This window comes from Mustela nivalis (assembly GCF_964662115.1).
Source record: "Mustela nivalis genome assembly, chromosome: 17".
NCBI classification, from domain to species: domain Eukaryota; kingdom Metazoa; phylum Chordata; class Mammalia; order Carnivora; family Mustelidae; genus Mustela; species Mustela nivalis.
In genome coordinates, this window is record NC_139036.1 from 20,462,418 (window position 1) to 20,486,975 (window position 24,558).

General features: G+C 58.3%; 2 protein-coding genes across 33 annotated transcripts in view; both read left to right on the top strand.

The window, feature by feature from the left end:
* ALDOC (aldolase, fructose-bisphosphate C) overlaps positions 1-24,558 on the top strand; it is a 1,020,901-nt gene that overhangs the window by 525,736 nt on the left and 470,607 nt on the right. The gene's annotated exons all lie outside the window — the stretch shown is intronic.
* Positions 1-24,558, top strand: part of MYO18A (myosin XVIIIA) — a 94,549-nt gene that overhangs the window by 52,541 nt on the left and 17,450 nt on the right. For 17 of the 32 annotated variants that reach the window (XM_082706964.1, XM_082706954.1, XM_082706959.1 and 14 more), the window contains 23 exons: positions 2,105-2,281; positions 2,507-2,597; positions 2,921-3,113; positions 4,148-4,234; positions 6,109-6,250; positions 6,402-6,561; positions 7,678-7,864; positions 8,167-8,410; positions 11,122-11,231; positions 13,850-13,915; positions 16,821-16,949; positions 17,661-17,804; positions 18,193-18,282; positions 18,418-18,537; positions 18,738-18,849; positions 19,252-19,379; positions 19,609-19,763; positions 21,520-21,643; positions 21,735-21,935; positions 22,494-22,604; positions 23,106-23,210; positions 23,516-23,662; positions 24,042-24,155. In XM_082706964.1, coding sequence (XP_082563090.1) covers positions 2,105-2,281; positions 2,507-2,597; positions 2,921-3,113; positions 4,148-4,234; positions 6,109-6,250; positions 6,402-6,561; positions 7,678-7,864; positions 8,167-8,410; positions 11,122-11,231; positions 13,850-13,915; positions 16,821-16,949; positions 17,661-17,804; positions 18,193-18,282; positions 18,418-18,537; positions 18,738-18,849; positions 19,252-19,379; positions 19,609-19,763; positions 21,520-21,643; positions 21,735-21,935; positions 22,494-22,604; positions 23,106-23,210; positions 23,516-23,662; positions 24,042-24,155 — 3,137 coding nt within the window. Of the gene's footprint in view, positions 1-163; positions 185-2,104; positions 2,282-2,506; positions 2,598-2,920; positions 3,114-4,147; positions 4,235-6,108; positions 6,251-6,401; positions 6,562-7,677; positions 7,865-8,166; positions 8,411-11,121; positions 11,232-13,849; positions 13,916-16,820; positions 16,950-17,660; positions 17,805-18,192; positions 18,283-18,417; positions 18,538-18,737; positions 18,850-19,251; positions 19,380-19,608; positions 19,764-21,519; positions 21,644-21,734; positions 21,936-22,493; positions 22,605-23,105; positions 23,211-23,515; positions 23,663-24,041; positions 24,156-24,558 lie in introns of all 32 variants that reach the window. The other 15 variants (XM_082706953.1, XM_082706956.1, XM_082706972.1 and 12 more) reach the window with 1 other exon arrangement.

Consider the following 24,558-nt stretch of genomic DNA (forward strand, 5'->3'; position numbering starts at 1 on the left):
CGAACACCCAGAGAAGCATTTCTGCCCCTGGACTTGGACAGCAGTGACACAGAACACTGTGGAGAGCTGGGGGGTGGCAGTTCGGAGCTGAGGGGGAGGAGAAGGGCCCTAACTCAGAGCAGTCCCCCTGAAATAACTCTGCTTTTTATTCCCTCCCTGACAGAGGCCCCTGAGGAGCAAGCGGGTAACTGACTTTAGCCCCTCCCTGGGGGGTAGAGGCCACCTTGTCCCCTCTTGGTGGTGGCCCTGGGCTCTCTCTGGTGACTGGCTTGTTCTGTCCAAATGGAGGGGACTGGCCTGGGAGAAGCCCCTGATGGAGCGGGGAGAGTGCCTGCTAGCCCTGAGGCTTTTCAGCATCCGAGGCCTAGCCGCTCCAACTTGTTTTGCCTCCTGATCCCAGGACCTCTCAGGATGTCCTCCATGGGGCTCAGATGGGGTAGGGTGGTCTTGGGGCTTTCCGAGGCCAGTTGTCCCTGAGTCTTCTTCCCTTATTTTCACCGGTTTGGTAGCAGGGGTCTCCTCCTCTTGCATGGCAGGGTGGAGACCACTAGGGGGCAGCAGGCACCGCGGTAACCAGTGGGCTGCCGCTTCTGCACTTGGGCTTGGGAGCTTGTGAATGGCTGGAGCTTGGCCTGGCTTGGAGGAGCTCTGCTGCCTTCCTCTGAGATTATGGCGATGGGCTGGCACTCGGAGCACCTCTTCACCCCTTCCTCCCCTTTCTTAGAGGGACGCTGCCTCTGAACAGCGCCTTGGGCTTAGGCTCCATCTTCCTCAGGGATGTGAAGGGCCCCAGGCTGTTGGGGCAGGGACAAGAAAGAGAAAGCACTGGTGGGTGGGTACTGGTGGGCGAGCGGGCAGGCGGGAGCTCAGAGGAGCAGGTGGTGAGGAGTCTGGGTCCTCGCGATCCCAGCGGAGGCATCCCTGCCAAAGAGAAGCAGGCTCTGGGTTAAAGAAGTTGTCTCCAGACTGTGTAGGTGGGCAGAGGGGTAGGCGTGTGGCTGTGTCTTGAGGAAGTTCTTCCACTCTGGGGAGGCACCGAGACCAGGTTCCTTATGAACCTGTAGTCCTTAAGCACTGCCGGCCTGCAGACAGATCACACGTGCCTTGTTGCGCAGGGTCTGTTGCCTCCTTAGAGCTTCCATTTATTTTCCAGAGGATGCGTGTACGTGTATGTGTGTGTGTCCGTGCGTGGTGTCCTTGTAGGTGTGTGTGTGTGTGAGCGTAATTACATCCGTAAACGTTCTCCTTTGAGATTGTGTGTGTGCGCTTGTGTGTATTTTTGTGTCTCTGAGTCTGAATGTGCTTCCGTTTTCTCGCCTGCTCATCCTCACGAACCCCCTCCAAACCCCCCCCACCACCACCACCACCACCACAGTCCCTTCCCGTGAGCCTGGCGGGCTCTGTTGATGACTGTTTGCTAACACGCTGTTTTTCTTTGCATGCTGCATGCTGGTCCTTTGCCTTACAGAAGCTGCTGAAGGTAAAACCTTGTTTCTTGTTAGCTTTCCCTAATTGCTGTGATTAGACACATGTTGGCCGAGGCGCGTCTGTCTGCGTGGGCTGTTCCCTTTCCCCTGCGGCTTCTTCCACTTCCCCACTGTTGGGCCGTGGGTGGGTGGCAGTGGTCTCCCCTGGCAGCTGCCTAGAGGTAAGGGAGAGGGTCCCGATGCGTTCATGGAAGGGGGAGGTGCTAGAACACTCTCATGTCGTGTCCCCCACAGGCACAAGTGTCCCTTGTGCTCATCACAGGGGGCCTGGTTCACCCTCTGACTGTCCTCCATGCTGGCATCCCTGAGGCCAGGCCCTCTAGAAGAGATGTTTGGAGCTGCCTGGGTGCCCTCTAGTGGCAGCGGTGTGGAGTTCCCTCCTCTTTTAGGACCTTAAGGGGCACCGGAAGTGCTGGTAGCCAGACTCCCTCTCTTGCTCACCAGAAGTCCCTGTTTTGCCTAAAGCCCTTCTGATGTCATCAGGGCTGGTTTTAACTCCCAAGAGATGCTCACTCCCCATTTCTTGGCCATGGGAGCCAAAGAGCACATTGGTCATCAAAAGGACTAAGGAGGAAGACCCGAGATGCCAGATCCTTCCCTTTTTCTCTACCCCGTAGCTGGGCGCAGGCAGTTTGCCCGCCACGAGTGGGCCCAGAAGGCCGCATACCTGTTGGGCTGCAGCCTGGAGGAGCTGTCCTCAGCCATCTTCAAGCACCAGCACAAGGGCGGCACCCTGCAGCGCTCCACCTCCTTCCGCCAGGGCCCTGAGGAGAGCAGCCTGGGAGACGGCACAGGTGCCCAAGCCCCTTGGCAGGTGGATGTGGTTGGGGGGTCCCAGCCAGGCCTCACTGTGGTCTGCTCCGGCCAGGGAAGACCACTGGGGCGAATAGATGCTTCCTTCAGAGGGAGAGGCCCAGCCCCAGGGCCCTATGCTGACTTGATTCTGGGTGACTAGAGAGTATACCCCCCCATGAGGACCCCCAGGCGCAGGACGGAGAGCTGATGTTCTTGCCTCGCAGGCCCCAAACTGAGCGCATTGGAGTGCTTAGAGGGCATGGCGTCTGGCCTCTACAGTGAGCTCTTCACCCTTCTCGTCTCTCTGGTGAACAGGTGAGTGAGAGGCAGGTGAGTGGGGGTTGGCCAGGAGCTGCCCAGCCTCCTGCTGAGACAAAGGGCGAGTTGATGCCTCGGGGCTGGTGGGATCGCAGAGGCAGCGCCATTCTCCACCAGCAGGGGGCTCCCTGTCCTCACAGGCGAGGACAGGTGCGTTTCCCGCCTTCCAACACCCGGCACCACCAGGGTCCTGGGCGCCAGGGCAGGGATGGAGATTTGTCTGGGACAGAAGAGGGCTGCCTGGGTGCCACGGGCAGACCGGTGAGGACTGTTTGGCGGCACTGCCCCAGCCAGGCCTGACCCAGTCTCTCCCTGTGAAGGGCTCTCAAGTCCAGCCAGCACTCGCTCTGCTCTATGATGATTGTGGACACTCCAGGCTTCCAGAACCCGGAGCAGGGTGGGTCAGCCCGCGGAGCATCCTTTGAGGAGCTGTGCCACAACTACGCCCAGGACCGGCTGCAGAGACTCTTCCACGAGTGCACCTTTGTGCAGGAGTTAGAAAGATACAAGGAGGTAACCCTTGACCTTGCCTCAGCCGGACATCCTCCTCCTGCGCCCCCCCCCCCCAGCCTCCTGGCATCCACAGAGAGGACAAGGTGAAGAGGGCAGGTCCCACTTTCCCCACTTTTGCTCTCTGTCATTTCCATCTCCCTGTGCACCCCAGAGCGGTAGTCATGTCCTGCCCCAGACTGCATCCTTCCTTTGTAAAGAGTTTGCTCTCCAAGAAGTTGCAGATGTACTCGGGGCCCTGAGAATCCCTCCTTGCCCACCCTCGAGGCACCTATCTAGGCCCTGTGAATTGCCATCCCACAGTTCCTATGTCCATGTGGGTCCGGCTGGGCCTTCCCTGGCTCCCGATCTCTTAAGACGGTGATTGGTGGGCGCCTGGGTGGCTCAGTGGGTTACAGCCTCTGCCTTCGGCTCAGGTCATGATCCCAGGGTCCTGGGATCGAGCCCCGCATCGGGATCTCTGCTCAGCAGGGAGCCTGCTTCCTCCTCTCTCTGCCTCTGCCTGCTTGTGATCTCTGTCTGTCAAATAAATAAATAAATAAAATCTTAAAAAAAAAAAAAAAGACGGTGATTGGTTATGTAGGGCCCCTTCATAGAAGGGTGTTCCAGATGGGACAAGATCTAGAAATCCTACTTCATGGGCAGGTGAGATGAATGAACTGGGGAGGATATTTATCTTGGATGAGAGAAGATTCGGGAAGCAAATGACAGCTGCCTTCAGGTGTTTCAAGGATGACGGTGTGAAGTTGAGAGTAGGCTTATTCTGTGTAGTCTCATCAATAGTATTCCTGCAAGTAGCAGGAGTAGGGGAGTTTTGCTCAGTGTTAAAGAAGCTTCAACAAATTTTAGCTGTCCAGAAAGGCCATGCGGTGTCTTGGGAGGTGGTGAACGTTTGTCAGAGGGGCTGATGGAGGGGAGGAGCTCCAGAGAGGGATGGAAGGGTGGACTAGCCGGCCCAGCGCCCCCTCCTGGCCTTCAGCGTAGAGCTGCACCCTACAAGTGGCCTGCGCTCACAACTTCTCTCCCTTCGCTCCTAGGAGAACATCGAGCTGTCATTTGACGACTTGGAGCCCACTGTGAATGATTCCGTGGCAGCTGTGGACCAAGCCTCCCATCAGTCCCTGGTAGGAATTGTAGCGAGGGCCTGGGCTGACCCTTCCTCCCCTCATCTGTCCCTGTCCCTCAGTAGAGCCCTCACCGCTCTGTTAGCTGCTGCTGCTTGGCCAGTCTGGCCGGGACGATGGCACTTTTTTCTCCCCTGGTGCAGTGAGAGCCTCAGCCCCTGGGTGTCCCCAGGCCCTGTCCTGTGCCTGGCTGAGCCTCACGTGTGTCTGCCAGGAGCCTGGTGTCTCCCCCTTGGTGGTGAGAGCTGGGCTGGACCCAGAGGTTAGAGTCATCCCTCCTGCTGTCCCCAAAAGATGGGTGCAGAGTGGGTGAGGAGTCTGTGCAAATAGGGAATCTGTGCCTAGCTCTAAATGGGAGCCCTCACCCCTCACCCTTACCCCTCCACCTTAGGGACAGGCCTTGTCACACTTTGGACAGGGATCTTGGGCACTCTGCTGCTTGGGGGCCTGGTTGGCCTGATGAGCACTTGGCATCTGCTGACTGTCTTCAGTTAGGGAGGTTTCAGAAGGCACTTTACTAGAGAACTGGTGTTCCTGCTAGGCTGCTGATCCCATCCTCGGCTTTGACCCCTGCCTCCTCCTCCCTCTTCCCGGTGGGCAGGCCCTGCTGTGCTAACAAGGGGGTAGGGCCCAAGGGACAGTGAGTGTCCCCTGGGACTAGTACTTAAAGTGCCCAAATTCCATGTCCCCGCTAAGGGAAGCTGACTTTTCTTTTCCTGGCATCTGGGTTCCCATGCTGGCCTCCACTGAGAGCCTTTGCCACTCCCAAGAGATGTGGAGAGTCAGTCCATGTGGCTTAGAAGGGACAGTGTATCAGAGAGTGTGTTTGGATGGGACTTGGCCATCTCTTCCCTTCTTTGCTCTTCCTATCTGAGGGACCTTGGCACCTTTGGGGACAGGAGCCCTTGGATGTGGCATCTGCCACTCACTGTCCCATGGCTTCATTGCCTGGTCCTGCCATGCAACACCAGACCTTCTGGACCTTAGCTCCCCGTCCGTCCTTGGCCATATTCTGCTTCCTCCTGCTAGTCACACTGACTCCCTCAGGCAGCCATGGGGTGGGGGGAAGATGCAGGCAACTGGGTGCAAAGAGAGGAGGAAATGGCACTTTTCTTACTTCTCTTGTTTCCCTGGTCCCCAAAGGCAGGAATGGGGTGTAAGGAAGGTTCCATCCTTGCTCAAGGAAGTCTTGGAAATGTCATGGCAAAGGCAGCTCAGACCAGATGCAGCCACAGGCCTGGTGTGTGTGGCCCGCATGGGGTTTTTGAAATCAGAATCCTCTTAAAAGCTGGAGGGTTTACAAGGCCAGTGCTATTCTGGGACAGCAGCTGGCTGCCGCTGACGGGAGCCCTTCCCTGTGGCCGGGGACAGGTGCTCTGCCATCACCCCGACTCCGCCCATTCCTGCACTTGAGTTTCTGACCCTGCAGGAGCCCCACCTGTGCTCAAAGCCCTCCTCTCTGGGATCCTCCCTGTTTAGGGGACTAGGGCACCCCACAGCCGATGCTGGCTGACAGCTTCCTTTGGCCCATGCCCCCTGCCCGGGGCCTTCCAGACTTCATCTCCTCTCCTCCACCTGGGAGGCTATGCCTTGGGCTCACCCACGGCCCTTGTGACTCCTGAGAGGATGAGGATGGTTCACGAGAAACCTTCAGCCTTTGGTGACTTTGGACACAATTCCTAGGCAGGAGATTGTGCTGTGGGCTTCTCTCTCTAACACAGTCCAGCTCCCTTTTCCCCCTCACTGCCCAATAGCCTCACAGGGTGTGACCTGGGAGCGGGGTGTGTACTTATACGCATGTGTAGCAAGTTTATAGCCTGTGGTTGGGCCGGGGGCTCCTTGGGACATGGTGGCTTCTCTTCACTTCTCTGCAGGTCCGCTCACTGGCACGCACCGACGAAGCAAGGGGCCTGCTCTGGCTGTTGGAGGAGGAGGCACTGGTACCAGGGGCCACCGAGGATGCCCTCCTGGAGCGCCTTTTCTCCTACTATGGCCCCCAGGAAGGTGACAAAAAAGGTAGGTAGCACCCCTGGAGGGTTCTTTGGCTTCCTCTTGAGGACCCACTTGTATGAATTGAGATGGTACTGCCCAGAAGGTTTCACTGAGTCCCTGGGCTTTTTCGGGGCCTGTGCCCTGATGATCTGACCCTTCCTTTTCCCACCCCCAGGCCAAAGCCCCCTCCTGCGCAGCAGCAAACCACACCATTTCCTCCTGGGCCACAGCCATGGCACCAACTGGGTTGAATACAATGTGGCTGGCTGGCTGAGCTATACCAAACAGAACCCAGCCACCCAGAACGCCCCCCGGCTCCTGCAGGACTCCCAGAAGTAAGAACGCCACTCACCCTGCCCACGTCCCATCCCCGGGGCTGGTTCTGGGCTTCCTGGTCTCAGAGACTCACCAGCAAGGTTGATGGCCTTGGCTTCCAGAGAGGGAACAGCCAGGGCCAAGTGGTCTTGGGAGCCTGGGGGTGGCCTCCTGGAGTAGAAGTGGGATGCGCCTGGTTAGACGGACCTATAGTTTGAAGTTTGAATAGCACCCCCCCCTTCTTCATAGAAGGCAGGAGTACACACAAAACAAAATGAAACAAAACAAAAACACTTTTTAAAAAATTGTATTTATTTATTTGACAGAGAGAGACACAGCAAGAGAGGGAACACAAGCAGAGGGAGTGGGAGAGGGAGAAGCAGGCTCCCCGCTGAGCAGAGAGCCCAATGCGGGGCTCCATCCCAGGACTGTGGGATCAGGACCTGAGCCGAAGGCAGATGCTTAACTGACTGAGCCACCCAGGTGCCCCACAAAAACACTTTAAAAAATGGGGCACCTGACTTAGTCAGAAGAGCATGCCACTATTGATCCCAGGGTTATGAGTCCGAGCCCCACACTGGGTGTAGAAATTACTAAAAAAAATAAAACAAGATACAAATAAAAACTTTAAAAGAAGGTAGGAATAGCCTTAGCAACCCCTCAGTCCCATAAGGCCCGTCATCCATCTGTTTATCGAGCAAATAATTATTGGGCTTCTGCTCTTTTTCCTACGTACCTGGCAGATGGCAGTAAATAAAACAAAACTCGCTGCCCAATTGGGGGCAGGGGCAGGGGGGGCAGGCACATAACAGCCAGTAGATGTCATACACAGATTATACAGTATGGTAGAGTGTTGGGCTCTAATCTCTCCTGGCACCCTGGACCTCTGGCCTCCCTGGTGATAGAGAAGAGAAGATCACACTTCTGTCCCCCTGCCCACCATGGTTTTGTCTTCTTCCTGTTTGTAGATTCCCCTCCAGTTTCTCTCTAGGGTGCAGCAGCCCCAGGCCAGATAATCCATACCCCTAGCCAGGGCGATATGGGGGACTTGGGAGTGTCCTAGGAGCAGGGAAGCCGCCCTCTCCTAGTCTCTCAAAGTGACTTCTTTCCCTCCTTCGCCCTTCCACCTCTGGTAGGAAAATCATCAGCAATCTGTTTCTGGGCCGGGCGGGCAGCGCCACCGTGCTGTCGGGCTCCATTGCTGGCTTGGAGGGTGGCTCGCAGCTGGCCCTACGCCGGGCCACCAGCATGCGGAAGACCTTCACAACAGGCATGGCAGCTGTCAAGAAGAAGTCACTATGCATCCAGATTAAGCTGCAGGTGGTGAGTGTGCCGGTCTAGTCCCCAGGGCCCTCTCGGGGCTCCTCTGGCCAGTCTGGGGGAGCCCTGGCTTACCCGGTACCCACTCAGCATCCCTCCCCCCAGACTTAATCACTGCTGGTGGGTCCTCTGCTCAGTGCCACTGTCTGAGCAGCCCTCAGGCCTCGGGAGGGTGGAGTTGTCCAGGCTTGGCCCATCTCAGCCAGCGGCGGGACGGCTGCCATCCTACAAGGAGCAGAGACGCTCTCCTGGGCACCAGCCGGGCCACCAGGAGCTACTGAGGCCTGTCTCTTTCCCTTTGGCAGGACGCCCTCATTGACACCATCAAGAAATCAAAGCTGCACTTTGTGCATTGCTTCCTGCCTGTAGCAGAGGGCTGGGCCGGGGAGCCCCGGTCTGCAGCCTCCCGCCGAGTCAGCAGCAGCAGTGAGCTGGACCTGCCCTCGGGAGAGCACTGTGAGGCCGGACTTCTGCAGCTGGACGTACCCCTGCTTCGTGCACAGCTCCGGGGCTCCCGCCTGCTGGACGCCATGCGCATGTACCGCCAAGGTGGGGAGGGTCCCTCTCTGCTCCTACTTCAGTCTTCCAGAGCTGCTCCCCCCCTCGCCACCTCCCACATGTGACCTGCCAGGCTAGAGGGGTACTACACCCTCCCGTCTCTGGGCTGTTCCTAGATCTCTTCTCTGGGGGGGGGGGGGGCGGGAGCTGGCAGGGGTTCTTTCCACCCAGTGTGTTCCTTTCTCTTTTTCTTCCCACCCTGGCTGACTCCCTTCTTCCTCCTCTCCCTTCCCTTCTGTATTCCAGTCCTCTTCATCCCCTCCCCACAGGTGACTTCCACACAACCCGTTCTTCCCCTTTCTCTGCTCTGCCCACAGCAGCAGACCTGTGCCCGCATAGAGCCATCCGCTTGGAGGTGCTACTACCTCCGAGAGTGGGCTGGGCCATACTCCCCCACCCCCACCCCGCCCCCACAGTGAGAAATGAGGTGCTAGATCTTTCTGAGGCACTTAAAATTCCCAAGAAAGGTCAGCCTGACCCTTTTCAGAAGGGATTGGAAAGGGTGAGAGTGACAGCTATAGCCAAGCCTTGACCAATGCGGGTTTGAGCTGTGTGGGTCCATTTAGATGCTGGCTTTGTGTAGTGCTGTGCGAGAAGTGTATTTTCTCTTCCTTCTGCCTTTCTTAATAACATTTGCTACTTTGCTGTAACAATACGGTATGTCCCACACATTGCACACGGTATGTCCCACACATTGCACACAGCAATGTGTCCGACTGTTTATGTTATCAGTAAGGCTTCTGGTCAACAGGAGGTTATCAGTCATTATATTCGGATTTTTGACTGCACGGGGGCTGGAACTTACGTTGTTCAAGGGGCCACTCCTCAACATTGTTAAAATATTTATAGCAACCAGGCACCCATTCAGAACTCACCCTACACGTTCCTCAGTTAATCCTCATAATACTCATGAGATGTGGGTACCATTGCCATCTCCAGAGAAGGAGACTGAGGCTCAGAGAGGTTAACCAGCTTGTCCAAGGTCACACAGCTCACGAGTGGCAGAGCGAGATCTGACCCACACGGACCAGCTTCTGAGTTCATGCCTCTTGAGTAGGGTTTCATTTGCCTGGGAGGTTGTGGGCTGCCGGATTTCTGTCCTTGTTTCCTTTGCTAGGAGAACTGGCAGGGTCCCACCCGCCTGTAGCCAGGTCCTCTTGAGGCATCCCCATGGACACCATCACTTTTCCTTAGCATCCAAAGCCACAGATTGGGCTCCCTGCCCTGCTCAAAATAAATCATCGATCTGTCCCCACGTCTTGATATGGAGTTGGTGTTTATTATTTCAAAACCAGATTGTTACCGCTCTGAACCAAAATCAATGTGCTTTACTCAAACAAGCAGATCGATGAGGCCGGCAGCAACAGCAGGCCCCCCTCCCCTCGCCCAGCCCCCAGCCGCCATCGATAGCGCTGATGATTAATTAAGATGCCAGGCGTCCAGACCTGCTATCCTGGCCCATCAATTTAATTGCAATTCAGATACAATCAATAGCTCACTTTGTCTTGGCCCCTCAGCGGCCCCCGCCTCCTGTTTCAATTATCGGGCACATGCATCAGCCTCATCTCCCAGTTGGAGGCTTTCCCGGAGCTAGCGAGGCCGGTGGAGCGGAGCGAGCCCCCGACGGGCTCTCAAGAGCCTGGGTTTGGAGTCCCACGCTGCCTCCAGCTGCAGCCTCTGTGACCTTGAGCAAGCCCGGTCGTCCTCCTCTTCGGCCTTAGTTCCCAGGCCTGAAAGATGAGTTGGATCTGGTCTAAGACCTCTTTTCGGTTTGAAATTCTGTGAGTGTGCATGAGTGGATCTCTAGGTTCCAGTGCCGTCAGGTGGCTCAGGGTGACCTCCTACTGGCCACCATCCTGACCTCGTTCCCAGCCAGAAGCCATCTGATCCTTGTCCCAGCCTCAAACCTGTGCAGTAAGTAGGTCTTTGCTGGAGGTAATGTTCTTCAGGAAAAGAGAATCTAGAAGTCTTCGGGTCACCTGGCGTAGGGCTCAAGGTCAGGATGGGAGCAGGAAGGGCACCCTTTCTGTGTCCTGCTTCAGAGGAAAAGAAGGGAGCATTTTACTGAGCACCCACATGATCCAAGCCATGCTTTCCACACATTCTCTCATTCAAACCCCGTGACTACCGTGCAGAGTAAACAGCAGGTCCCCCTTTGAAAGATGGGGAAAGCAAGAGTCAGAGATGTTGAGTGACTTGTCCAAGGTCACACGGTGCCAAGAGCCAGGGCCAGGATTCCAACCCCAAGCCCATGTACTTTTCCTCTCAGCTACTCTCTATGGCCTGATTTTCTTTGTGCTTGTTAAGTCCTGAAGACAGTGTTCTCTCTGGGTGTAGCAGAGTCATAGACTTGGAGGCTAGAAAGCATCTTTCTTTCCCATGACATTCCTTCCAAGGGGGCAGCCGTGTCCTCTGTTCACACACCTCACTGACAAGGCGCTTGCTTCTCTCTAAAGGAACCTGTTCCCCTTGTAGCCCTGCAGTCCCCTAGGAGGGCAGCCCGAACTGTCCTAAAGACCCCTGTCTCTGGTCCTGCCTCTTCTCTCCCCACCCTCCTTTCCCAGGCCTGCCCCAGCCCCAGGCTCTCCACCCCAGCAGCTTCAGCCCCTTCCCATGACTGTCCTGTCCTGCGACCTGGGTGCCAGCAACCACCTGGCATGTCAGGAGCAGGCAGGACATGGACAAGCCTGCCCTCTTTCTAGGTTACCCGGACCACATGGTGTTCTCTGAGTTCCGCCGCCGCTTCGATGTCCTGGCCCCACACCTGACCAAGAAACACGGGCGCAACTACATTGTGGTGGATGAGAGGCGGGTAGGTCTGGGAAGCCTCACCGGACCCCCTTCCTTCTGCCCAGACCCCTCCGAGCAGCTGCCTCTCATCCCCTCAAGAGCCCAGCTGCCCCTTGCTCAGGCTCCTGGTTTTGGCCACCTGGGGTCAGAACAGGGGCCCGTGGCCACCAAGCTATGCCGGTCGGGAGAAGGTAGGCTGGGGTGTGGACTGTAGGGATCGGAGAAGAGCCACCGTCTTTGGAGGCCAGAGTTGGGGCTCTCCGCTCTCTAGTGAGCTCATCATTATCTACGCAAGTCTCCCAGGGGGCATATAAGAACTAGTGTTTTGGGTGTTACCCTGGGTAGCCTCTGGGCCTTGCCTCCTGAGTCACAGACCCACATTCACAGACGCCTTGGAAACTTCTCTCCATCCAGGACCTGCCAACGTCCTGGGCGACCTTGGTGTACATGTAGATGACCCACCCCGTAACACCCTTCTCTCTGACCCCTGACCTTTATTCCAGCCTCCCACTCACGGCTACACCCAGGACCTTGTCACCCCTGCAAATGCTTCACCTCAGAAATCTTAAATCCCAACATGGCCTCCCCTGCCCACAGCCTCCTGCCTGAGCACCTCACTTCTCTCCTCCTCTCAGGACACCTGCTCTTCGGCCCTGTTGAGACCTCTCATTTCTGGACCCCGCCGCATTTTCTCTGCTCTGTCCATTTCCTTCTGACTTTTCCACTCAGTCTCGTTGCCCTGCTCCAGCCCTCCGGTCACTTGGCCCTCATCACCCTCAGCTCTCCCACGCCTCCCACAGCACCTGCCCTGCCCAACCCCCACGCTGAAGGGCCAGCCTCCGGGCATCTGCACTCCTCCGTCTGGGGTTCCCAAGGGCTAGGGGAGAAAATTATACAACAGCTGGACTCGAACTCCTACCGGTTCATGGTCTCCAGCCTCAACTGGGCCCTTGATGTGGCCCAGCAAGTTTTTCATAATGGCCCATCCTTCCCTGGCCCCTGTTCCAAGCTCCTTCCCTGCAGTTCCTACCCTGCCTTCCCAGGTCGTCTGCTCAGAAGTTGACCTTGCCTCTAAATGATAATAAAATCAAGGCTCCTCTTCCTTCTGTACACTTCTCCTCAGGTGCCCTCCTGTCTCGGTGGGAGAGGTATCCCTCCCCTCATCCAGTCCCTTCCTCCTGTGCTTTGGAATCTATTCCCCAGGGCTCCACAAAAGCCCGCTCTCTCCGTGCTGTTTTCTCTCTCCTGTTACTTCGGCCTCTCCTCCGCTGGGTCTTTCCTTCCGGTGGGAAGCATCCTGCAGATTAGTGGAACCTGGCCCTGACACCCTGGACCCGGTCTTCTCTTGCCCACCACCTTCCATGTTCCAGAGCTAATGGCCACCTTACTGTCTTCTTGGCAACATCTGACTCTCTTGACAACTCTGTTCTCTGCTGAGCTTCTTTGCTGCCACTGTTGGCTTTGCCTTTGTCCCTCTGAGCATCCCTTCTTCTTCCTGCCCCTGAAGTAAAGGTCTCTCTCTTCCTTGAGCCGCTGTCCTCGGCCGTCTGTGCTGTCTAGTCTACAACCTCTTCCCAGCCAACCTCATTCACACCCATCGCTTCAATTACCACATATGTATTGACGACTCCCAAATCAATACCTGTAGCCCAGGCCTCTCCCCTGAACCTCAGCTGTGCATTTCTATCTGTTGCTTTCTGGACTTTTCTACCTGTGTACATGTAGCATCTCAAACTCACGTGTTCGGACCACACTGATTCCATCCCCTCCCCAACCTACTCTAGCTCTTCCATTTTCTACATTGGAGAGTGGCACCATTTTCTCTTCAGCTCCATAAGTCAGAAACCTCCGTGCAGTGTCCCTAGATTCCTCCCCCTCATCTGCCCCACCCCCTTGCACTTGCAGGTGCCCGGCACTCTCTCCTTCACGTGCCCGGCACTCTCTCCTTCATGTGCCCGGCACTTCCGTCTCTCTCTTCCCTCTGGGTCATGCTCTAGCCTCCTCTCCTGTGAATCCCTCCAGTAGCTGCCTGAGGGGTCTCATCTATTCTCCCCCCGTGTGCCAGTGGGGATCCCTGGAAAATGCCAATTCGATCATGTCCTTGCTTGACCGAACCCTCCAGGGCCTCTCAGTGCATGTGGGCTATTTTCCACCTTTCTAGTTGTGCCTTAACCGCCTTACTCCCTTCCCTCCTGAACTGCCTAGTTTCCTCAGTACGTTGTCTGCCTTGTGTGTCCATGTCTTTGCTCTTGCTTGTTCCTCTGCCCAAAATGCCCTCTCGGCGACTTTGGCTAATTCTTCCTTGTAACTGAAGACAGCACGAACTACATCTTGCCTCCTCCACGATGCCTTCCATGATCCCTTGCCTGACTTCGGTGCCTCCTCCTCTGTGTACTTCACTAATTCACTTGTCTCCCTCCCCAACAAGACAGCTTATTGCTCTCGTAGTCATCCTTACGTCCCTAAGGAACGTAGGAATCGCTACAGCCTGATTCTGTGGAAGCCCACCAAAAGCATTTGTTGAATGACTAACAGATTGTCTCAGCAGAAGCCCGGGAAGGACTCGTCCCTGGGCCAAGGAAGCCCAACGCGGAGATGGGGGAGGCCCTTGGCCTCCCTGACAGAGACCTCTCTCTGCAGGCGGTGGAGGAGCTTCTGGAGTCCTTGGACCTGGAGAAGAGCAGCTGCTGCATGGGCTTGAGCCGGGTGAGTGGTCGCTGCAGGAGGCCAAGAGGGCCCGGCCTTCACTCTCTGGTTGCCCTTATCCCAACAGCTGGCCCTCCCCTTCTGCAGCAAACTTGACTTCCCTCCCTCTGAATAACCACTCATTTGGTGCCTTGAACACCCCAGTGACGTGGGGAGGTGGAGTGTGTTGGAAGGTGGCCCTGAACTTGGCCTGAGTCCCAGTGTGAGGAGTGGGGAAGACAGAAGGGAGGAAAGCTGGACAAAGCAGGAAGGCAGCAGGCAGAGAGTTCCAGAGCCCCCGCCCCTTCCCCCCACCCCCCTTGGGCTGCCAGGGTCCCAGAAGAGCAAGCAGGACGCCGTGAGGCTGTGCTGCCACCACCTGCCCACAAGCCCAGTTCCTCACCTGAATGGAACGTGGTGTCTAAGAGGCAGGCACGCCCGCACCCGGGTGCCAGTCTGCCACATCGCTCCACGCCAAAGGCCAGGCAAGCGTCCCTCCCACAGGCAGGAGCCCCGCTTACCTCTCGCTCCTCAGGCTGCGAGGCCTGACGGGTGGCATCCACGTATGTGCTCCCAGGGCCCGGGGTGGGAGGGAGGGCGTTTGGGAGCCCGGGAGGGGGTTCCGAACCTCTCTACCTGTCAGCAGGGAGTGGGGAGCCCAGGGTGCCGGGGCTTCATGGGGAGTGTGACGGGGACACAGATGCTCGGAAAAAAGGCCTGGTGTCGCTTGTCCGCTCTGTTCTCCCGGTTCTGTCTTCTGAGTCACAGTCCCCGCCCTTTGCTTTCCCATCTCCTGTCTGCATCTGTCTGCGCTGGTTTTCCCTTTTCCTTTTGGCCCTGGCAGCTCCCGGCTCTGTCATTTTCCGTTTCTTTCCTTGTTCTCTGGGTCTTCTGTGGGCTCGCTCTTTCTGTGTCATTTTTCTGGTTTTGGTCTCTTGCTGTGCCTGACTCCACGTCTCCTCATCCCGGACTTTCTGTCAGCGCGGGGGCTGCTGGCTGAGCTTCCTCCCCGGGAAGCCTGCAGTCCAAGGCTGAAGCAAAGCCTCTCGGTGTCTTGGGCGGGCTCCTGCCCCCCTTCCCCCCGCCCACAGGCTGGGCTGCTGCTGGCTAGCATGGGGGTGTCATCTCCTCCAGGGCATGTCTTGGGCAGGAGAGGGCCTGCATAGGCTGGTCCTCTTCCCAGCTACCCTCGCAGCCCCACTGCTTCGTCCCAGGTGCCAGGCCAAGGCGGGCGAGCCCCAGGGCCCACTCACGCTCACAGAGACATTAGGGGCAAAGTGGGATGTTTGCTTACATCTGACTTGGGAGAACAATTTCAGGGCCTCTGGGCTGTGGTCAGACCAGCTGAGGAGCAGGGATTCTGTGAGCTCGTCAGATTGCTTTGGAGGACGGGGTCACAGTCTGAGCCCATGGGACCCTGAGGGTTCAGGCAGGGTGAGAGAGGATCCTGAGGGCTTCCTGGTATCGTTTGTAAAATATGTATGGATGTGTCTGTTGGGGAAGGACAGGGTCCTAAGCTTTCACCCAGTACTCAAAAGGATTCCTAACCCCTCTAAGGTAGAGCTGTAGGACCCAGGCCTCAGGCTCCCCACCCCAGCCCTGAGGCCATCTTTTCTCATCTCACCCTGAGGCAGTGAGAATGGGGGTCCACTCTCCAGCCCCTAACCCTCCACCTCCCTTCTTCTGCCTCAGTCAGACCAGCTATGTGCCCTGACCATGAGCCCCTATGTCCGCCTCCAGGCGGGACTTGGCTATTTCCCACCCCCGGTGGAATCTCAAGGCTCAAGTAGGGCTTGAGGCCCGTGGGAGATCCTGGGCACCCAGCGCGCGAGGGCGGGGATTTGGGGAAGCAAGCGTTTGCTGACGCTGGCTTTCTCCTAGGCCAGCCCCAGGGGACTAGGTTTCTGTGGAGTCGCCAGAGGCAAACCTTTCTCAGCAAAAAGTGTAGGCCTTCTCTCCACTTCTCCCCTGAAGGGAGGCCTGGGGGTACTGTACAGACTGGTTCTGAGTATTTCCCGTGCTCTTTGACCCACAGAAGGGAATTTTCTGTGTTCTGGGCAAGGCGGAGGTGGGCACATGCCTAGGTGTCCCTTTGCCCTCTGTGAGGATCCCGGAGTCTTCGCTCACCAGTGTATTTTCCCCCCTCTTTTTCTCTTAGTAGGGAACACTTTACCCAGCCCCAGTTCTGAGCACCAGAGGGAGAGGAAATGCTGGCTCTGGGGGCGCCCAGCTGGTTCCTCTCCTGTCTGTCCTCCAGCCCCCAAACCTGTAGGACAGGTCCCTTGATTGGGCTGGCCCCCACCCACCCCCCCTGGCGTTTTCATGAGCTGAAACCTGGGTGTGTGTGTGGGGGTGGGATGCTGGCACATGAAAGAGGAGGCTGTCTGAGAGGAGACCGAGTGGGGGGGGCCCACCCTTTCTCTGCACACGGCTTCTGGACCTTTCTCTCCTTACACGCTTTCACCACCATCTACTTGGCCTGATCCCAGGCAGCTGGCACCTGCGGTTGGGCCCTTCAGTGGGCTCTGGGCACGGGGGCACGGACATTGTTGCTGGCAGTCCTGGGGGAAGGAAACCTGGGGGGAAGAGGATGTTGCTGAGGGCTGTCCTGTCCCCATTTGACTGTGGCTGCTTTATTTCCTTCTTGCCCCAGATACAGATACCTTCCCTTTGCCCTCCCTCTCCTTTTATCTCTCTTTGAAGTTAGATTTCCCACCTTCCTCCTCCTCTTCCGGAAAAACCTCCCCAGGCCCGGCCTGGCCCTCTTCCCTTAGCCTTCCTGGGGCCTCTCCTTGCTCCTTCCCTCCTCTCTTGTTCCCTTGGATCTTCAGGTTCTTCCCTGGGGGCAGAGGGCCACCTCCCAGGCCTGCTGGTGTCCTGCGCCCCCAGCCCATCTCCCGCCTCCATCTGGCCTGCTTCCCCACAGGTGTTCTTCCGGGCAGGCACGTTGGCTCGGCTGGAGGAGCAGCGGGACGAACAAACCAGCAGAAACCTAACCCTGTTCCAGGCGGCCTGCAGGGGCTACCTGGCCCGCCAGCACTTCAAGAAGAAAAAGGTGCTGTTTCTGGGGTATCTCCATCCCACTCCCCGGTCTGGACAGCGAAGTGGAGTTCCTGGGGTGGGGGTGGGGGTTCAAGGGAAGGTGCTGGAGCAGAGGCTGGTCTTGGGTCCACAAGTTATTGTCACCTGGTGGAGATGAAGCAGGGCCCTCTAGGGCCACCATGCCCGGGGCCAGGGTGGGGGATGGGCAGCTCCTTGGTGCCAGCGAGCCTGCTGGTTCTACACGGCACGGTCATGGGGCGGGGGTGGGGGGCAGCGGCTAGGCGAAGGTGGGCTCTGGCTCCTAGGCTGCTCCATGAAGATTAAGGAGCTGTGTCAGCGACTCCTTTTCTTATTAGCAAGTCCATAAAACAGCCAGCACCACCGCCTCTTGTGTTTCAGCAAGATTAGGTTTTATAGCACATCGAGGCCAGGGTGCTGGAAATAATCAGGCAGCAAATAAAGCAGATGAAATTATTCCTAATGACGCCAGAGCGGTTAGTGCCCAGTGCGGTGCTCCCAGGGCCGAGCTCTCGGCTGCCCACTCTCTGAGGGCTGGGGAGAGGCTGGGAGTGGGCGTTGGGGGGTGCAGGGAGTGTTCAAACCGGGGTTAAGGGGGCCAGAGGAGTGGCCCTGTGGCTGCGCTGGTGATGGGCGGGGGGATGGGCCATCCTGGCTGGGCTTGGGACTGAGAGCTGTGCTATGCGCCACCGTCATCCCAACTTAGATCCAGGACCTGGCCATTCGCTGTGTGCAGAAGAACATTAAGAAGAACAAAGGGGTGAAGGACTGGGCCTGGTGGAAACTCTTTACCACCGTGCGGCCCCTCATCGAGGTACAGCTGTCCGAGGAACAGATCCGGAACAAAGACGTACGTAACGGCTTGGGAAGGGCCAAGTCGATGGAAAAGGACTAGTTCATCCATGTGGGTAGAAAGTCTTGCCAGCTCGACCTGGGCTCCCAAGTACTCTTTATTTAGTCCAGAGAGCCGATGTCCTTGAATGATGCCCGTCAAACAGAAGGCATCCCTCTGGAGCGCTGGCTAAGCCGCTGGGTAGCCTCTTGGTATAAAATCTCAGGCATCCTCAGCATCTGGGGAGGGGTCTAGGATCAGAGCTCCTGGGAGGCAGGGGCTCCCTCCCTATTCCCCATGTCCTGGCTGGAACTTCACCAGCCTCATTTACCCCCACGGTGCAGATTCCAGGCCCCAACCTCTTACAGAGCCTCTGGCTCAGTCTGCCCTCTTCCCTACACCCCAGGAGGAGATCCAGCAGCTGCGGAACAAGCTTGAGAAGGTGGAGAAGGAGCGGAACGAGCTTCGGCTCAACAATGACCGGCTGGAGACCCGGGTCAGTGACTCCCAGGGCCAGGCCGACTGGCCCACCCATGCAGGGTGCCAGGTCCAGGAGCCCCCCCACCCCCAGGGTTCTAGCTGAGTGAGGCAGGCATTTCAACTGGTGGCGACTCCCTCCCCCCGACTCCAGATCTCAGAGCTGACATCGGAGCTGACTGATGAACGTAACACAGGAGAGTCCGCCTCCCAGCTGCTGGACGCCGAGGCCGCGGAGAGGCTCCGAGCCGAGAAGGAGATGAAGGAGCTGCAGGTGAGGACAGGGCCGGGGTGGAGACCGCCGTGCTAGCTACCACCGCGCTCTGGTGTCCATCTGCTCCCCCCTGGGAACAGGTGGCCCGGCAGTCCTATCTGCCTGGGGTAAGCACGTGCCCGTGGTCTGCATGACTTGGGGCCTTGGCTGGGCCTGGGTGAGGGGCTGGGCTGGCAGCCTCACAGGCTTCCCTTCCGCAGACCCAGTACGATGCGCTGAAGAAGCAGATGGAGGTGATGGAGATGGAGGTGATGGAGGCCCGCCTCATCCGGGCAGCAGAGATCAACGGGGAGGTGGACGATGATGACACGGGTGGGTCTGAGGCCCGAGGAGCTCAGGGGGGCCTGAATAGCAGCCCCCAGACAGCCCTGGCCCTGGCCTGTCTCCCTCCTGGAGCTGGGCCAAGGCTACAGAAATAGACAAGAGTTGAGGTGCCAGCAAATGCAAGGGAATATCGTGGAGGCCTGCGAGAGCCATGATAAGGACAGGGTCCGAGGGCCATGGTCTGTGGGTCCCTGGGAGGGGACAGCACACAGCCACACACCCTCTCTAGTCTTTCCCTGGCTTGGGGGGAAGCCATCATTCCAGAGACCTTCCTGAGTCCCTCTGGCTAATGCCACCTGCTGCCCCTCCCCGTCCTGTCCTTCTCCCCCTCCACCCCTTGTCCAGGACTCTCAGCAGCCCAGTCCTCTCTTGTCGGCCCCACCCTCACAGGCGGTGAGTGGCGCCTGAAGTACGAGCGAGCTGTGCGGGAGGTGGACTTCACCAAGAAGCGGCTCCAGCAGGAGTTCGAGGACAAGCTGGAGGTGGAGCAGCAGAACAAGAGGCAGCTGGAAAGGCGGGTAAGGCTGGTGGAAGGATTGGAGGCCACAGGCCCTGGAGGGGCGTGGTGCCCTGGGAGCACCCAGGAGGGGTTGGCGGGTTAGCCTCTGGGCTGCAGACGCCCAAGGGCAAATCGACTCTGTCCCTCATCCCTGGATCTCTCCCTCCCTCGCCCCCCTCCTTCTCCTCCCCTTCTCCACTTCTGGGCCTCTTCCCGGTTGCTGACCCCGCACCCCGTCCGCACCCTAGCTCGGGGACCTGCAGGCAGACAGCGACGAGAGCCAGCGGGCCCTGCAGCAACTGAAGAAGAAGTGCCAACGGCTGACAGCCGAGCTGCAGGACACCAAGCTGCACCTGGAGGGCCAGCAGGTCCGCAACCACGAGCTGGAGAAGAAGCAGAGGAGGTGGGTGGGTCCCCTGCCCCGGACACACGAGTCTTCCTGGGGGCCTCCCCCTCCAGGGAAGGGAGAAGGAAGGAGGGCCTGGATTTGGCCGCATGGTCCTGTGGCCTAGAATGGGAACAGGCCTCTCTCCTGACCTCTGAGGAGCCCTCAGGCCCTGTCCCCACTGAAGGCCTGCTCAGGCCTCGGCTCTCGGACGCGTTCCCTGCAGCATGTGCCCGTCACCCTGCCTGGGCCCAGCAAGGACAAAGCTCCCACCAGGCCCCGTGCAGAAAGCATCCTCACCCCTCCTTGCCCCTTGCCCCCACCCAGCTCCCCACATCTCACTCGCCTCAGCCACACAGACAGACACACTCTCCTGACTAATGTTGTTGAACTACCGTGCCACTTCCATCTCATTATGGTAATGACACAAAGAAGGGGGGCAGCCCTCACAGGCTCAGATCCAATCTAAATTAATTTCCCCGGCTGGGGATGGGAATGGGACGCCTTTATTAGCTACACTGGGGAACCCACACACCCTGGGAACAGCAGGGGGCCCCAGGGAGTGGGAAGAGCGCCTGGTTGCCCTCTGCAGGGGAGGGCTTCTTGGCAGAGGCCCCGGGTGCCTTCGTGAAGGGACAGCCCCACATCCACAACCCTGGGGGTGAGTGGGGCAGAGCTGAGTCCTTCCTGTGACCCCGAGTTACCCTCAGCTTCCTGGGCGCTCTGCTGTCCTCCCAACTGGGTCCCGCCAACGGTGAGGGGAGCTGGGACATCTTATTCCTCCCTCCCAGCACTGTGCCTCTCTGCCTTTACCCCCTCTCCGGTTCACTAGAGGCGGTTCACCCTTAGTGGGACCCCTTCTCCCAAGCACCCCTGCCATGGCAGTGCCAGCCTGGCCTAGTTACCAACTCGCCGCACTCCCTGCTGGGCAACTTATTAGGTTTCATTTCAGCTGCCCAGAGTTTGCTTACCCTTTTTTTTTTTTTTTGATGTGGGGTTGGGTTGGGAGGGAGTCTTTCAGTATTTTCGAAGGGAACCTTATTAGCTATTCGGGGAAGGTGTTAAGAGGAATTTCAGCAATTTGCTCCTTATTTAGAGTCACTGGGCGGGGAAATAGGAGGCTGGGAGGTAGAGGAGCCAAGAAAGGGGCCAGCACCTGCAGGCTGGGCCTGGTGGGACAGCTGGCTTCTGTTGGCAGGGGATGGGGTCCTGGGGGTGACATGGGTACTGCTGGGCCACATGGCCCTGGCCAGGGGCTGGCACTGAGAGGTGGGGGCTGGAGCTGGCTGCCACTCTGGAGTGGCCAAGTGGAACCATGGAAAGTGAGTTAGATGAGGCAACGGTGTCCCTTTCTATGTATCTCTGAGCCCACTCTGCCCTTACCCTGGTCCCTCATTCTTTGATCTGTGGAAACAGAAAAAGGTTAAGACAACAATGGAGAGCCTGTCTACCTCTTCCCTGGAGCAGCCTGTCCACTGCTTCCCCAGAAGCAGTCTGTGGTCCCCTCCTCAGCTCACCTAGTGTAAGGGCTCTTTAGACCACCTCAGTGAAATGCTCCCCATCCCAGAGCAGACAGCCAGCTGGGCCTCAATGGCCTGTGAGTCTGGGTGTCACCTCACCGCTGCCTCCCACTTCTGGGCTGTATAAGGAGGTCCCCTCTGCTTGCATCCTGTCTGCATCCGTGGCCCTGCTTCCTGGCAGCCTCTGGGTGCTGGAGACCCAGACTCTTCCCTGCCCTGGCAGGGTCACCTTGGCTGTCCCTGCTTCCTCACAGGTTCGACAGCGAGCTCTCGCAGGCTCATGAAGAGGCCCAGCGGGAGAAACTGCAGCGGGAGAAGTTGCAGCGGGAGAAGGACACGCTCCTCGCTGAGGCTTTCAGCCTGAAGCAGCAACTGGAGGTGCGTGGGCCACCCACCATCCCCCCGTCCCCACTCCCACCCCCAGACAAGAGCTGGTCCCAGGCCAGCCTCATCTTCTCTTTCGCTCCAGGAAAAAGACATGGACATTGCCGGATTCACCCAGAAGGTTGTCTCCCTGGAGGCCGAACTCCAGGACATTTCTTCCCAAGAGTCTAAAGATGAAGCCTCTCTGGCCAAGGTCAAGAAACAGCTCCGGGACCTGGAGGCCAAGGTCAAGGATCAGGAAGAGGAGCTGGATGAGCAGGCGGGGACCATCCAGATGCTGGAGCAGGTGCTACAGAGTCTGCCCGAGGGGGGCCCCACCATTCCCACAGCTAACCCAGGGGGTAGCTGGAGTGGAAGGGGCGGTGGGGGAGGGCGAGTTCCCACATGCAGTCAGTCCTTCGTTCCCTTACTCACAAAATGCTGAGGGAGCACCTGATCTTTGCCAGACACAGTGTGAAAATAATTAAGCTTTCGTCCTGCTTTGAATAAATCTTGATTGAGCTTTAGTATTGAGGAGTTCGGGATGCCCAGCAGCCAGAAGGCCACGTGCCCACCCGGCCTGCCGCTGAGCCACCATGTCAGTTCAGAGAGCTAGAGCCTGAAGGCCAGATGGAAAAGCTGCCCAACTGTCCTCATGTCTGGCAGCCTGCTCTGGGCCAGCATCAGACATCTAGTGAGGGGATTTGGCTTCTCTGGGGAAGCCGGCTGCCCCAGGAGCAAGGTGGGAGCTCGGGGAAGTGCGGGCAGAGAAACTCCCTGCCCCTGAGCTCAGGGAGACCCATCCTGCAGGGGGCAGGGGGCTGCTCAGGAACCCGGTTCCTCCCCCCACCCCCATCACCTCCAGGCCAAGCTACGTCTAGAGATGGAGATGGAGCGGATGAGACAGACCCATTCCAAGGAGGTGGAGAGTCGGGATGAGGAAGTAGAGGAGGCCCGGCAGTCATGTCAGAAGAAGGTAAGGGAGTGGGTACTCAGCGTGTCCAGCATGAACCCTGCCTCCCCCATCCCTGCTTTAAAGTAAGGGGCTTTCTGATTCCCTTCCTGAGCCACTCTATCATCCATTTCCATTCTGGACCTGAGATCCTGGCCTTGGCTGGGATGTGTGCCCTCAGGGACTATAGAGAAAGCTTGGTCCTTTGAGGGACGTACGCTCCCTGCTTTCTGGGCACTCAGCGAGGCTAGCCTGGCCTGCCCACTCTGGAATGAAGCCTTCCACTCTGGCGTGGGGCTGCGGTGCACGGCCTGCCATCCCTCCTCCCCCTGCCAGGCTGCTTTGAAACCCTGGGAACTTCGAATTCGGGGTCTGACCCCTCTGGGATCTGCTCAGCCTGCCCCACAGTTTTCCCAGGGTCCGGGTGTGGTGGGGGGAGGTGGGGGAGGGATCCAGAAGGGAAGGGGCCCGGCTGGCACTGAACACTGAAGGGACTGCCGGGCCTCTGTCCCCACGGCCCTCCAGTTGAAGCAAATGGAAGTGCAGCTTGAGGAGGAGTACGAGGATAAGCAGAAGGTGCTGCGAGAGAAGCGGGAACTGGAGAGCAAGCTCGCCACACTGAGTGACCAGGTGAGCAGAGCCTGCTGGCCGGCGCGGCCTCAGCGAGGTGACTTTCAGGGATACATAGCTGGGCAGGGGGCGGGGTGGGGGGGGCAGGCTCTGTGGAGCTCATTGTCGGCACATGGAGGATGGGGTGGTTACCGCACAGAGCACACCCTGGCTTCTCTCACCGGCTGGCCTGAGCCCTGCACGTCCTCCACTGCTGCGTGTCCGGGGGGCTCTAGAATAAGGTCAGGGGTGAAGAGTGGGCATGGGGAAGACAGGAAGAGGCTCTGTGGGGGAGGCCAGAGCCCCAGCTCCTGCCATATGCCCAGGTGAGCCAGAGGGACCTGGAGTCCGAGAAGCGGCTCCGGAAGGACCTGAAGCGCACCAAGGCCCTGCTGGCGGATGCCCAGATCATGCTGGACCACCTGAAGAACAACGCCCCCAGCAAGAGGGAGATCGCCCAGCTGAAGAACCAGGTGCCTGGACAGAGTGGGGCTGGTCAGCTCCAAGGGGCAATCGCACGCCTGTAATTTTAGTTCTTTCTCTCCCGCCCTTCCCCTGCCAGGGATTCTTGAGTCCTTGAGAAGGAAGGTAATGGGAGGGGGAGAAGCCACTCATAGCTGTAGACTCCTAGGATCTGTGCGTTCTAGATAGCATGACCTCCAGGCCCCCGGATGGCGTGGATGGTCCCACACCTGCCATCCCTGCCCTGGGAGACACCCGTGCGTGCTGGCCCAACAGGCCAGGGCTGGGCTCCTTCTCCCCTGCAAGCCCCCCCCCAACCTTGTCCAGCCCCCCCTGCCCCTGGGGTCTGGCTGACATCTCTCCCTGGGGTGGGGACGGCCCTGTGTCCAGCTGGAGGAGTCCGAGTTCACCTGCGCCGCAGCCGTGAAAGCGAGGAAGGCCATGGAGGTGGAGATCGAAGACCTGCACCTACAGATTGATGACATCGCCAAAGCCAAGACAGCGGTGAGGAGCAGGGGGTGTAGGCCGGGCTGGGGGCGGGGGTGGCTGAGGGAAAGTAGAGTGGGGACAGACGGGGCCCTTCCCCAGCCCGATTCCTTGACGCCAGGGCCTTCTGCAGGGAAAGCGGGCCTCCCCTCCTTTGCCTCTCCCCACTCAAAGCAGAGGCCCAGGAAGGGGGGGTGAGGTGGAAGAGGGAGCCAGCCAGGGCCTGTCTCCCTGTTTAACCACCTGCCTGTGGGAGCTTGGCCACAGGCCCCGACACCATAAATAAAGGCAGCTAATGTGGCTGAGGGATGTAAACAGGTGCCTGGAGATTAGCCGAAGCACCGATAAGAGGATGAGATGGCTCCGGTTCCCTCCCCTTCCCCTGGCCAGCCCACTGACAAGCCCAAGCGGCAGCTAATTA